Source organism: Epinephelus fuscoguttatus, linkage group LG4 (assembly GCF_011397635.1).
Source record: "Epinephelus fuscoguttatus linkage group LG4, E.fuscoguttatus.final_Chr_v1".
Taxonomy (NCBI): domain Eukaryota; kingdom Metazoa; phylum Chordata; class Actinopteri; order Perciformes; family Serranidae; genus Epinephelus; species Epinephelus fuscoguttatus.
In genome coordinates, this window is record NC_064755.1 from 43,867,572 (window position 1) to 43,882,555 (window position 14,984).

Below are 14,984 nucleotides of genomic sequence, written 5' to 3' on the forward strand. Positions count from 1 at the left end.
ACGCTATGGCTGTGGCAAAAGGCAAAAAAGCCCTCAAAAATATCGTTATTCTACTGTACATATTTTTTCTAAAATCATGTCCCATGGTGGTCCATCAGCAGGGGAGGGACTTAGCCTCTCTGTTAACCACATACTCAGTATAAGCAGTAAATTAATATTCACAGTAATCTCTCTTAAATACAACTGAGTTGACTTAAAACAGAAAATTTGGAGGACAGAAATTATAAAGCACATTATTGCTCAGTTTAATGATATATTCTTATGACTATACAATATTTAATTCACTTGGGTTTGACCCAGTCCTCAACAGACTTTCATTTCTGCTCCAAGTTCAACATGAGTGTTAATTCTTTCAGTTCCTCTGCTGACAAACTTCACTGAACTGAAGCTGCTGTGTGTCATTTAACTGAAGTTCAGAGTTTGTTTGTGTCATCGTGTTTTACAGCCGTCAGTATCAGCAGGGAGGGTTTTTATTATCACAGACTGTGACAGCAGATGTTTCTGTTTTTATCACCTGCTGTGTCTCTCTGTGAGCTTCTACTTTTACACGACATGATTTCAGCATCATCTGTCAGCGCTGACCAGCCAATATAACCAGTAAACAATCAACTCAGCGTACCAGTAAGTGTGGTAACTCTACTGGAAAACACAAGTGATGCAAAACCGCAGGGAGAGGAAGAAAGATGCCTCCTCCTATTATTCATTCATTTTCCCAGACCTGGATCAGGGCATCAGTGAGTCAGTGGCATCCAGGAACTGACTACACACTCTGGACACATGAGACTTGGTGTTATACTGGGACCAGTTAAGTGCCTTATTTTTTTGAGCAGTGCATTAACTCTTTGGTTGTTTTAACCATAATATCTTTAATCAGGTTTATACTGTAATGATTAAGAAATATTTACATAAAGAATAAAGGTTGTAAAAGGTTTTATTTGTTTAAAATCTAAACCTTCACACAGCTAATGGATTAAACTCAGACTCATAACAACCTGACTTGTTTGTATCTTTCAGCAGGGTGTGTTCAGTCCTGGTTCTGTCTCTGGTCGTCTGTAATGGACTGCTACGACGGAGTGTCGCCACACTGCTGATAAATCATCATTAGATTTTATTATGGGCGGTTCCTGTTGTGTGAGCGTCTCTTTCACAGATCAACGTTCAACACGTCGTCAGCCTCCGAGTCCTCTGCTGGATCCTCCATCTTCACCCCGAGTCCACTGTCCATATCTGTGTCATTAAAGACGACCCTCGGGGTCCTCAGGCTGTCGTCTTCGTCCTCCTCTCTGCTGCTGGAGGCCTGCTCCTCGTCTTCCTCCTCGCTGTCGTCCTCTCTGCTGTCAGGGATAATGACCACCTCCTCCTTGGCGTTGGGGTCGATATCCTCCTTAAACCAGACCGACTTGTACCCGTCATCCATGCGTCTCTCCTTAGTCAGAATGGGTTTCACCTCCTTCTCACTGTCAGCCTTGTCCGAGCCTGCCTGACTGGTGTCGTCTCTCAGGAGGGCGTGCAGCGGCACTGTAGTCTTTACTATGGCCTCACTGAGTGCAAAGTCCCTTGCCCCTCCACCAGCCATCATGCGTCCCCCTGCAGGACCGCCGGAGCCGACGCTGTCTCCATCTTCATCGTTCTGGAAGGCCTTGTTGGTGTACTGGATGCCCTCCTTTTGACTGCCTGAACCTTGACCCAGCTGTGGAGGCACAACACACATAACAGTTTAAAGTCCTGCTGTTGACCAGGAGAAGCTGCAGTGTTCAATACATCCCGTAATATGGTAAATAGAGCTCTTTTTTTAGGTCCCAACCTTACATAGCAGCAGAGCATATTCTGGGTACTGTCTGAGATAGGACGCTCTGTTACTTTGAACAACAGCAGAGCATCAGATTTGATTTAAGAACGCAGCTGAAGGACCCATTTAGAAAGTTTATGTTGTCAAGTTTGAAACAGTCTCTAGAGAGGAGGAGACGGAGTGAACTTGCGTCTTCACCCCTGCGGCTTGTTTAAAATTCCATTCATGTTATTACAGAGAACGTTTCGAAAAAAGGTACCGTTCGTTCGTTGGGTACTATTCCATGTCCGAGACTTCTTGTGACTCAACCTGCTGACTTCCTGTTGACTCCTAGCACGCTTTTTTCCCCCCTAGGATGGTGAAAGCATGACCTGCCCAGGGTCAGGGTTAGAAAGTCAAGGTAAGCCATTCAGAGGCAGAGTAAGGTCCTAATCATACAGAAAGCGTTTTAACAGCTGGAGGCGGCTTTTTGTTATAGTTTTTGCGTTGCTACGAGCCTCGTGTTTCTGCGCTCAAGGCACCTGGCGTTTTTGCCGGAACGCGCTGAGTTAACTCAGAGCGGAAAAGGTGCTCCAAGTTACCTCCTCTTTTCTTCTGTTGTCCAATCAGATGATTTGAGAGGCGGGCCTTCTGTGGTCGACATGACAACAAGTTTACAGTTGGTAAACAATGGAGGAGAAACTGGTGGTAGTGGTTGCTGGATACCCAGAGCTATACGACTTTACACACCATCTCAATAGAAAACAGCAGATAAGTGCAGTACTTGAAACGTCCATGATGGAGGAGAAGCTCCTGGACCAACTGGTGGTACTCCCCATGATCCAGCCTCTTTTTTAGGGTCTCATGTACCCACACAGATCTCTGTTTATCTGCTGACAGCCTCTCACCCTCAACCAGAGCTACAGACAGCACCCTCTGCCTCAACATGGCAGCAGCTACACACTGATTACTGCAGGTTACATAAGATAAATAAAGATTACACAGGAAGGTTAGGGTGAGGAGGTGATGGGGTGGTTGCCTGGCAACAATAAAAAGGCGCAACAAGTGTTATTTTACAAGTGTAGTTCAACTAAAAAATAAAAAGGCAGTGCAGTGCGCCTCGCGTTTTGCAACCTGTGTGATCAGAGCCTAAGGCAGAGTTGGGCGGGTCATGCCTTCATCATCCTTCATCAGCAAAAGAAAAGTCGCTCGCCGCTCACATGAATGACACACAGTTACTTCATCATACGGCTCTTCTAGACTCTCCACGTTATTGGACCAAGTTAATCCAGTTTTGACTGAATTTCAAGAGTCATTTCTAGAGTTTGTGGCTGTGAAAATAACTGTGACCGTTTTACAGCTGCTCCTTTTCTAGTGATTGTGTACTGAATTGTCAGACACGTTTGTCCAGAGCATTATATTGTTGAAAGAGATTCAGATTTCTTCAAATGGAAATTTTGTCCTAAAACAGGTCCTGTAGGAAAGAAGGACGACCAAAAGCACGGCTCATTCTGAGAGCACTGAATATCAACAGCAACATTCATGGAAATCTGACCAGTGGTTGTAGGGAGGTTTGTCTCCGGACAGACAGACACCAGATGTGTTAAAACAACAGTATTACAGTACAGGTATCTTCAATCAGGGACAGGGGTGAGTTTGGATGGTTAGAAATCGTTTCTGTACTTCCTGTTCTTTAACAACCAGTCTGAACTCACCGAGCTCTGGAACATGCTGGCTTCATAGATCTTTCCCCAGGCGGCTTTCCCCCTCTGAATCTGAAGTGCGAGCACCACGATGACCACCACACAGATGAACAGCAGGACGCCCAGGGTTGCACCGAGCGCTGCCATGTCCTCCACCCTGTACCCACCTGACGGGACGGTCACTGCAGGGACAGAGGTCACCAAATACAGGTGTCACCAAAACACAGCTGAGTCTGAAACCCTGTCAGCATCCACTCTTAAATGTAACTGCAGTCTGTAATGTCCTGGTGTGTCAGATCTCTCTGTGAATGTGTGTTCAGCAGGCGGTGCCCTGTGATTGGTCCTTACGAAGGGATTGCTGCCTCTGGATCAGACCAATGGATGGCATCAGTCCTTCTAAACTCCAGCCGACAGTGAACTTCCCCTCCTCCACCTCCACCTCCACCACATACAACAACAAGCCAGTGTTTAGTAGTTGTGTGTATTTCATGAGAGATGTTTTGTAAGTAGTATATTCGTAGACGAACCATTTGGTAAGCGAGCACAGTTTTGTGCTGAGAATTTTGCAACTTTAAGTTGTGTTTATGAACGCATGCCTTGCATATGAGTAGTTGTGCCCACTCCACCAGTCATTACACCTGTCACACCTGTGTTGCATCAGTAAAGTTCTTCTACTGCACCAAAACAGCTGTCATTATAGCCTGAGTGCTACACACAGCTGTGGCTTTTTATAGTGTCCATACTATTAATTCATCACATGTACTGTTAAATCAGGATTATCAAAGTTTGGTGACTGGCTGCCAATTTAGGAGCCAAAATATGATGCACAGGCAAAGTGCACACATAAAACAAATGATCGTCTCCGTCTCACTTCCAACATTAAACTGCCAAGCTGTCCACAGAGATTCCTGACTTTAGCTAACAGCACTGACATTGATGACAGAACGTTACTTCCACAACACTCCCAAGGTTAGGGTTAGGGTTGGTCACCAGTTGCCAAGCAACCAGTAGCTTTCTGAACGATGAGGAAGGTCTGTTGTTCCTGCAGTAGTCAGATTTCTTAATGAGGACTTTTCGATGTGGGCTGAGCTGCTGATTATGTCTCTTTTTATGGTCTTATTTATTTGTTGTATTTGATGTGTGCTGTGAATGTTCTGTGTATGTTGTTTGTTGTCTGTACGAGTTGCTTCTGATGTCAAATGAGCGTCACCATTGTACATTAATAAAACTTTGTAATCTACAAGTTGTGATTCCTGATCTGACGGATTGTTAGGGGGCACAGTTTGACATGGCAGCTGAGTTGTGTATTAAATATGGGCAGTGTACTGTGAGGTATTTTATGATGTACATTTTTTATTAAACTTTGGTGGCATCCTGAACTGTGACTGTTTTAATGATATTTTCACCATTTTTATGACATACTGTATACTATGACATTTTTTCATGATTTTTCATGACATACTATACTATGATGTTTTTTAGTGATTGTGGACGACATACTATACTATGACGTTTCTTCATGATTTTTGATGACATACTATACTCGGACATTTTTTGTTAATTTTTTGATGACATCATAGTATAGCATGTCATCAAAAACCTTGAAAGAAACTCATAGTATAGTATGTTGTCAAAAATCATGAAAAAACGTCATATCGCATGTCGTCAAAAACCGTGAAAAAAGGTCATAGTATAGCATGTCGTCAAAAATCACTAAAAAACATCATAGTCTAGTATGCCGTCAAAAATCATGACAAAACGTCATAGTATAGTATGTCATCTAAAATCATCAAAAAACGTCATAGTATAGCATGTCGTCAAAAATCACTAAAAAACGTCATAGTATAGTATGTCGTCAAAAATCACTAAAAAACGTCATAGTATAGCATGTCGTCAAAAATCACTAAAAAATGTCATAGTATAGTATGTCGTCAAAAATCACTAAAAAACATCATAGTATAGCGTGTCGTCACATGAAAAAACGTCATAGTATAGTATGTCATCAAAAATCACTAAAAAATGTCATAGTATAGCATGTCATCAAAAATCACTAAAAAACATCATAGTATAGCATGTCGTCAAAAATCATGACAAAACGTCATAGTATAGCATGTCGTCAAAAATCACTAAAAAACGTCATAGTATATAGTATGTCGTCAAAAATCATCAAAAAACGTCATAGTATAGTATGTCGTCAAAAATCACTAAAAAACATCATAGTATAGCATGTCGTCAAAAATCATGACAAAACGTCATAGTATAGCATGTCGTCAAAAATCACTAAAAAACGTCATAGTATAGTATGTCGTCAAAAATCACTAAAAAACATCATAGTATAGCATGTTGTCACAAGAAAAAATGTCATAGTATAGCATGTCGTCAAAAATCACTAAAAAATGTCATAGTATAGTATGTCGTCAAAAATCACTAAAAAACATCATAGTATAGCGTGTCGTCACATGAAAAAACGTCATAGTATATAGTATGTCGTCAAAAATCACTAAAAAATGTCATAGTATAGTATGTCATCAAAAATCACTAAAAAATGTCATAGTATAGTATGTCGTCAAAAATCATGACAAAACGTCATAGTATAGCATGTCGTCAAAAATCATGACAAAACGTCATAGTATAGCATGTCGTCAAAAATCACTAAAAAACGTCATAGTATAGTATGTCGTCAAAAATCATCAAAAAACGTCATAGTATAGTATGTCATCTAAAATCATCAAAAAACATCATAGTATAGTATGTCGTCAAAAATCACTAAAAAACATCATAGTATAGCATGTCGTCAAAAATCATGACAAAACGTCATAGTATAGCATGTCGTCAAAAATCATCAAAAAACGTCATAGTATAGTATGTCATCTAAAATCATCAAAAAACGTCATAGTATAGTATGTCGTCAAAAATCACTAAAAAACATCATAGTATAGCATGTCGTCACAAGAAAAAATGTCATAGTATAGTATGTCGTCAAAAATCATGAAAAAATGTCATAGTATAGCATGTCGTCAAAAATCATGAAAAAACGTCATAGTATAGCATGTCGTCAAAAATCACTAAAAAATGTCATAGTATAGTATGTCGTCAAAAATCACTAAAAAACATCATAGTATAGCATGTCGTCACATGAAAAAATGTCATAGTATAGTATGTCGTCAAAAATCATGACGAGAGTTTTTTCACGGTTTTTGACAGCATGCTATACTATGTTTTTAGTGTTTTTTGACGACATACTATACTTTAACGTTTTTTTGATGATTTTTGACGACATACTATACTGTGACGTTTTTTATGATTTTTGACGACATGCTATACTATGACATTTTTTTTGTTGATTTTAAACTCATTATGGACACATTAAGATGCACCCTATTGTGTCCCTGATAGTGTTACATTGTGAACAACATATCCGTATTTACAGGAGAAGAGCTGTAAGGTTAGCTGTAAGCAGCTGGTGGCTGAAACTTAAACAGCTGATGGAGGCCTCATTGAGTTAAATTATGATGCCTTCATGCTCCCTTGGTTTAAAATCAGTATTGAGCTATGGTCAATGACATTGTCCTCACGATGTGTTCACTGAAACTTGATGAAGATTTCTTTGTGTCCCTGGTATAAAAGGGGGAATGAATAACAACAAAAACAAAATAAACAACAACAAAAAAAAAACACTGGCACTGGCTATGGGCCAAATTGTTATTTTAAACAGATGCATCATTCCAGAATTTCACAAATGTTGCATCCCTGAAATGTCGTACTGTTTCATCTTTATTGAGGGTTTTTATTTTCTGAGGTCGTGTTCATCAATAAGAAAAATGTCGACCTACTTTAGCACTGAGCTGGAGCACGACTTTCAGGTTGGTACTTTTTTCAGACCTGAACACTGTCCCTGCCTGGCAAAGCAGAGCTCTGTGGTTGGTCGCTTTGAACATCAACAAGAAGAAACCTTTTCTGGCTGAAGCAGGCAGCTCTTGAACATAACATGAACTGTGTCGTCACAGGAGCTTAGAACTCTTTTATCTCCTGCTTTGGTTGCCACCTCGCGCTACATTGGACAATAAAGTTTCCTCTTTGACTGCCTCACTTTGTTTTTAAATAATGGTTGGTGCCGTATGTTTTGTCACATGTGACGATCGCTCTCATGTTTGCTTAACTTCCCTCAGCGGGAAAATATTTGATATGACTGAAGGTGCTGAGAGAAACATGTGACCACCTGTGTGAGGATGAGCTGTGCTGGCTGTGGAGACGCTGCCTTCACTGGTCAAACTGGGATTGGTGGTGGAGACGCTGCCTTCACTGGTCAAACTGGGATTGGTGGTGGAGACGCTGCCTTCACTGGTCAAACTGGGATTGGTGGTGGAGACGCTGCCTTCACTGGTCAAACTGGGATTGGTGGTGGAAATGCTGCCTTCACTGGTTATACTGGGATTAGTGGTGGAGATGATGCTTTCACTGGACGAGCTGGGGATGGTGGTTGAGAGGTCGTTGTTAGTCGACGAACTGGGGTTGGAGGTGGACATGATAACGTCTGTGGTCTTGCTGTTGGTGGTGATTTCCCCTGAGGACGTCGTGGCCACGATGCCTGTGGTGCTCAGAGGCAGACTGGTAGTGCTGAGACCTGGGAGGAGAGCACACTTTGAAGCTTAGCGGTTTCACCTCAAGTCCCTGTTTTGTCCGAACCTTCAAGGTGCTTTAGACTGGACGCAAAGTGTATTTTCACCTTAATTTATTTGCACAAACCTGACTGCGAGAGGATTTTTAAAAAATTTCTACAAACATCCAACGAGCTCAACATGTGCTCACAGAGCTCCTTTGTTTTTGTTTGTTGGCAGCTCGGACCTCGAGCCTCATTTATAAAACTGTGTGTACAAAGAGGAAGAAGACAGAGAAGAGGTTGGGTGGTATGATGGTATATATTGTGCAACAGTAGAAATGTGTCTACCGGTAAAGATCTGGCAATATGGTTTCTACTGTGGGAGCTATTTGGGGCAGGCTAAGCAGCAAATCAGGGCAGGACTCTCAGACGATCTCACAAATCCAGCTGCCTCGCAAGGTCGCAAGGTGATTTGGACGTATCACGATACCAGAAGTTTAAAGGTAGTCAGTGAAATTTCATGATTCTCAACAGCCAACAAGATATCGCAATAAAACACCAAAGCAGTAAACATGTGAAAATGTGACAGTTTGGTTTTGTGGTAGGCTTTCTGTCCCGCCCCTCCTCCACTGTGATTGGACAGCTGGGTAAAACGTGACAGTGCTGAGCGCAGCGTTGAACATTTTTTGAACTGTCGGTGACCTCGTTTGTCACAGAGTGTGAACACACAGCCCTCCCATTGCAAAGAATTAAAAAAATACGCTGGCATCAGGAAGAAACGCTTTTCTTTTTAGGAGTCGAACTGCTGCTGCAGCTTGTTGCTGTCTCTGACATGGTTTTGTTGTTCTTGTGTGCTGGTAAGCGTTCTTCATTCATTCATTCATTCATTTTCCATAACCTCTTATCCTGTTAGTGGTCCCTGGCTGGAGCCTATCACAGCTGACACTGGGTGAGAGGCAGGGTTCACCCTGGACAGGTCACCAGACTATCACAGGGCTGACACATAGAGACAGACAACCATTCACACTCACATTCACACCTACGGACAATTTAGAGTCACCAATTAACCTGCATATCTTTGGACTAGAACTTTTGTTGGTATATACATACGCTGCCCCATTAGATCCGGAAGAATTACATCTCCAGTCCCTTCAGTACCAGAGTTTTGGCATCAACTTGGTACTGAAGTATGGTTTCTTGTGACACCCGTTTGGGTAGACATGGAGAGTAAAGTCCTGAATACGGAAACCTCTAACACTTGAAATTATTTTTCTCAGGAATTTAAAAACGTCCATTTCTAAAGATCTTTTGTCTTACTGTTTTGAGTCTTGTTTTTAACTCGAGTGTTGTGTCACGTGAGGCAGGTGTTCTGATTATATGAGATTTCCAAACAAAAGAGAAAAATAATCAAATGTGATTCAGTCTGGTACGATTACTTTGAACCATTTCTTCTTTGAATTTACAGAACAATTACTGTATTGTCGTGATATATACCATCCCTCGGAGATAAGATTAAATATGGTCAAAGTAGTAGAAAATTTTGGCCATATCACCCAACTCTAGCCTCTTGTAATAAATGAAGTATACGCTGTTTCACTGGAAATTAGAACTGTAGCAAACATATGGGTCAATTTGAAAAAGACTGACAATAAAAATTAGTGTAAAGAAACAAGTGTTACGGGATGAGCGTGGTACACCTCAGCCAGCAGCCCTTCAGTAATCCTACAGTACACTCCAAAGAGCTTATGTAGTGCTTGGATGTAGTTATACTCATTTTGTACCACACCATTTTGGTGTGAACAGGCAGGTTTTTAGAACGTTCCAGAACAGCACATTGCAAATAGTTACCTGTTTCAACTTGTCTGGTCACAAATCTTTGGTCTGAGCTGGGATGTGTCAGTGAGAAACACCCAGTTCAGCCAGGAACACTTTACTAAAAGAAATTTATTTCCATTTGCAGTATTATATTTGGTGGTATGACTGTTCCAGGGCCTCTCTGCCTTTCCTCAGGCCTACGCAGAAAAAGCCTTTTCCAAGCAAATACGAGGAAAGCCTTATGCAGGTAGAGCACACCCTTCCATGCGCCTACATGGAAAGCCTAAGGCAGAAAGAGCAGCAGCAAAGACGCCCGGGAACAGAACAGAGCAGCGTCAATGACAAACACAAATGACATTGATAAGTCAGACACAGCATGAAAAGGAGGAGCTGGGGAGGAGGCAGGTTGCAAAGCAGCTTGCAGAGGAAGCAGCAACAGGAGGCAGGCCAGAGCAGTTTAAACAGGGCGTCCTGAATGAGATTCGCCAATAGTTGCATAGAAAGGAATCATGTGATCTATCAGCTGACTCCCTTCCATCGATCAGCTGCTCCATCAGTTGATTGGGCTGCTTGAGATCAGCTTGACATCGTGTCCTGCCTGAACTAACGCTATGCTCAATGTTTGATGCCACAGACGCTGCTAGGAAACACCGTAATGTGCTGCTTAGAACACTCAGGTTTGGGGCCACAAACACAAGTTGCAGCAAAACAAGTTGTGTGGTTATTTTCAGACATTAAAAACCACTCGGTCATGGTTACGCTTAAAAACAACAAGTCTGGTTGTTTGTTGGTTTCAATCAGTAGTTCACAACTGCAGCTTGGCAGCAATCTTCCCTAGGGGTCACGCCATCCACCATGCCCTCCGCAATCTGGTGACAAAGTCAGCTACATCACTTTAGAAATGTTGATATGATGTTTAGTATAAAATGTGCAAATGTAATGTATTCATGGTGCACAGACATTTTTTGACAACATTTTCTTCTGGCAACTGGACTGCACACACACACACACACAGTCAGTAGTGCATATTCTCGATGGATTTATTACATCCCCTTTGTGGAAATGTCAGCACCTGTCGGCACAAACATTTTGCATAAAAACGGTTGATAAACGAGGCCCATGCACTAACTAACTTTCCAGGAACTTCAGACGTTCCCTTTGGTTTTTAGCTCCTGTCTGTAAACATTCACGGGGTGGAATCATAAAGCTTCAGGAAATGCATGAATCTGTTACACAAGCTGAAGAAATCAAGCTAATCAGCTTTGGCTGCATGAGTTAACACGACCACGACGCCTCCAAAATTCACTTTTTGTTCAGTCTGAACCCTGAGGAGAGCTCTGACACTTGAACTGTTGCATTTTAGTTAGTTAAGTTAAGCTTACGAGAGCACTGCCAATCAACAACTGCATGAAAAGGTCTTCCATGACATCCAAGTAAACTCTGTTGCTGTTGTCAGGTGACATCAGAGCAGACCAACCACAGGACTGTTCCACAGTGAATAAATGACACCGTTCAAAAACAGAACTAATCACAAATGACAGGGACGAATCAGCCTCTGTTTCCCACACAGTTGATGACACAGACCCAACAGGGCTAGGTACTAAATTTACACCCTGGTTCTTTTGTGTTAAATCTCCTGATTTCATAAAAAGGTTCCTGGAAAAGTTCTGTGTTGGAAACAGGTCTGAAATGGATTAAAATGAAAGGATATTTTGCTCTGGAGGGATCAGCACCTGATTTGCACATTGCAGTTTGCATGTTACAAGCTCGTCATGCTGGCGGCCATGTTTGCACATATTTTTATGGTCATGCAGTACATTAAAGGACAACACTGCACTGAGCCACAGATGAAGCAGAGCCACAGCCATTTGTTGTGTTGACTTTTATACTTTAGTAAAGCCTTTAGTGAAATGTTTTCTTCCTACCTGAAGTCACCTCCACTGAGAGCTGAGCTGTGGCCGACTGGTCATTAGAGGTGTCCATCGCCACGACCTGGAAGCACAACGTTTAAGTTGAGTATTTAAGTAAGACAATGACCTATCAATCACTCACTTTGGATTAGTAAACTCACTTGCAGAGATAACGTGCCCTCTGGGAGATCCTTTGTCATGAATAAATAGCCGTCAATGATGGAGAAATCATCGCTCCCGTTAACGTAGTAAGTGATGTAGGGATTTAGACCCTGTTTGAACAGAAATGAAAAGGTTAGTGCTGCACATCAAGTTGGTGGAACTCTGCCAAAGACTTATTGCCGAGGTCCAGACCTTTGAATCTGTTGCTCCACTGAGTTAGAGTTTTGCCTGGTATTGTGACATGATCCACCGGTTTACAGGTTAGAATAAAGAGCGATCCAGTGAGTGCCACGGAGGGGATTAACACTGTTGTCAAGCTCTTGTCAAGCAGTGTGCGAAAACCAACGAGAAATTTTAGCACTATAGACAAGATCAAGATGTCTTTTCAATACTGTTTGACATTGTACTTTGTTTTTACTTCGCTCCGCTCCACTGGCCTGGCAAAAACAGTGTGTTGGCATGGCTACACACCAGTGTGGACTTATAATGACACTAGATTCAGGCAGATACGTTGGTCTCTCTATTGATTGGTTCCCCTCCCCAATGGAAATCAGTTGTTGTTGTAACAAGTTGACAGTTCTGTCTGATATCAGGCAAAAAGACTTCATCAGTCATCAAGCACTCAAAACTGATAAATAAATATTCAGTTAAAAGTTTAGTTCACAGTGAAGCTGCTTTAGCCGGCAAGGTTAAAGGATTTACCAAAAACGTTAATGCAAAGTAATCAAGTGCGCTCACTTTCAGTCTGAGCGCTCAATAAAGTGTGGACGTTTCTGTGCTTCTGTGAATCTGACTGAAGCACCAACTGTGTTTCCTGACACTTTCTTGATGACTGTTGAGCACTGTGACTGCACAGTGTATTTATTACTGATGTCAAGGGCTTAATCATCATCCAGAGTTGTGGTAGTGTTACCAGCTCACCCTTTTCCCCTTTAAGGGCTTCTTTGTATGTGGTGTGGAGAAGCAGCTCTCTCTTGGTTGTGTCATGGTGGCAATGTGATGATAGCCAGCAGGAAACAGCGTCTAGATTAGTCTCGCCACCAGACAATCAGAGATCTCCGCCTTCTGATAGTCTGGGGACACTCCTCTCTAAAGTGTGTTTAACACACCGGAGAAAACGGCCGGCAACAAAGCAACGCCTCTTGCATTTTTGAAAAGGACACGCCCTCCCGGAAATGTGCGCTCCCCCTTTTGTCGTCCGCAAGGAAACAAACACACAGAGAGCTTGAAAATGGATGCCGAGAGATTTAACTCTGTTTTATCAAACGTGTGCTCAGTCCACAAGATTGTGGAAATGAAGGACTTACAGCGACTTGAGCCATTTTGTACCACTGCACGTGATTCTAGTCGGACTATGTTTACGAGCACAAGAGTTCAGCGAGCCACCGAAGGACCGCCCTGCAGATTTACTATTGGTTCTGCAACGTAGGGAGTTTTTTTAAACTCTGAAATTGTATCCGCCCATCTAAACACAAAATCAGGGAGAAAGACATCAGTCTTTAGTTAAGCAAAGCGTCTAAAGACTGATAAGACTAGATAAGCTCAGGGCTTAACCTCATGAGAAGACCATATTTATTGTTCTATGGTGAAGACTGCAATATAGCCATTGCTGGTAAATGGCACCTGAACACCTCGCTATCCTTCCTTCAGCGGAGCGGTCTGGCTAGTTAACCTAGCTAGTTACCAGCTAAGAACAAGCAAACAGTGCTAATAAGCCAGCGTGTTCCCAACTACAGTTTGGAGTTGGTAAGCTGTCACGGAGAGGTAACACTGAGAAACATGATGGACAAAAGAATAAAAACAAGATCCCAGTTGCAATAAACCAGAATTTCCTTTAAATAAAAGCTGTATGTCTGAAATCAAACTTCCATCCAAACTGAGCGTCAATTGCAACCAATTTCCAGAAAATCTTTAAAACACATTACGTGGATATCAGGAGTTACTTCATGGAGATAAACAGTTGAGGGCCATTTAACCCTTGTCAGACCTCAACTGGAAATGATGGAGAAAACATGATGGAGATTTCTGTTTGTTTCATGTATTTGAGGAAGGTTACAGTCCTCTTATCGCTCCACTCATGTCTGATGTTTTCGTCTTTTCAGTGGAGGTTTAAATCACATGCTCTGTGCACGTCATGATTTATTCACTCTGTCTGTTTCCATTTGACTTTGACCAGTTACATCGACTTTTCCATGTCAGCTAAACATGTTGTTGCAATAGTTCTTTTGAAACTTTGCTGTTTTCACTCAGGTTTTTTTATGCTCGAATTGAAAATGCAGGTGAATGGAAACAAACTTTGAGTCACTGAACTGAATTAGAAACAGACTATACTGGAGTGAGTGTTTTACCCCAGTGGTAGCGTAGTCCTCATCAGTGGCGCGGATGCTCAGTGGCTCATTTTTGTTCGTCGGGTCCATTGCCATGACACCCACTGCGGTGATGACGGCTTCATACTGAGGCCTCTGAAACTGTGGCGGGTGGAGACTCTTTACCTGAACGCTGACTGTGACGGTGGTGGTGGCAAACTGATGACTGTTTATCCTCTGAGCAGCCTGGGAGACAAAATGAGCAGGACTGTAGGATTATAGAAATACTGGAGTCTAACTTCACCCAAGACATTTCTGACAGCAATCAATCAAACTCCACGAATCTTTCAATAAGTGACCCATTTATTTATTGAAAAAAGGATGAATGACTCGCTACACTGCAGGACTCTTTGCAGACAAGAATTATTTATTGCACCATGACGTATGTTTCGAGCTGTATGCTCTTCGTCAGACAAAGACCAAGTCTGATGAAGAGCATACAGCTCCAAGCGTACGTCTTGTTTGGTTTATTATTTTATTTATTCAGAGTGGCACAGTGTGGCATTGTTTTCTTTGTAGTTGCCTGTTATTGAATAAATGATAAATGTAGAAAGTAAGTTCAGGTGCAGCAGCTGCCAGGTGTACATGGTATAGACCGACATTTCCCCGCCAGTTACTGTTCACAAGTGCGCCTCATGAAACCCTCTGCTGCTTGCACAT

The 14,984-nt window shown here is 42.0% G+C and overlaps 1 protein-coding gene across 1 annotated transcript in view; it reads right to left on the minus strand.

The window, feature by feature from the left end:
- Window positions 1-913: 913 nt before the first annotated feature.
- The window catches only part of LOC125888113 (cadherin-related family member 5-like), a 33,559-nt gene continuing 19,488 nt past the window's right edge, over window positions 914-14,984 (minus strand). Inside the window, exons 12-17 of the mRNA XM_049575331.1 lie at window positions 14,307-14,510; window positions 11,958-12,068; window positions 11,812-11,878; window positions 7,691-8,095; window positions 3,484-3,653; window positions 914-1,690 (exon numbers count right to left, since the gene is read on the minus strand). Of these exons, the coding sequence (XP_049431288.1) occupies window positions 1,145-1,690; window positions 3,484-3,653; window positions 7,691-8,095; window positions 11,812-11,878; window positions 11,958-12,068; window positions 14,307-14,510 (1,503 nt within the window). The 3' untranslated portion in view covers window positions 914-1,144. The remainder of the gene's footprint in view (window positions 1,691-3,483; window positions 3,654-7,690; window positions 8,096-11,811; window positions 11,879-11,957; window positions 12,069-14,306; window positions 14,511-14,984) is intronic.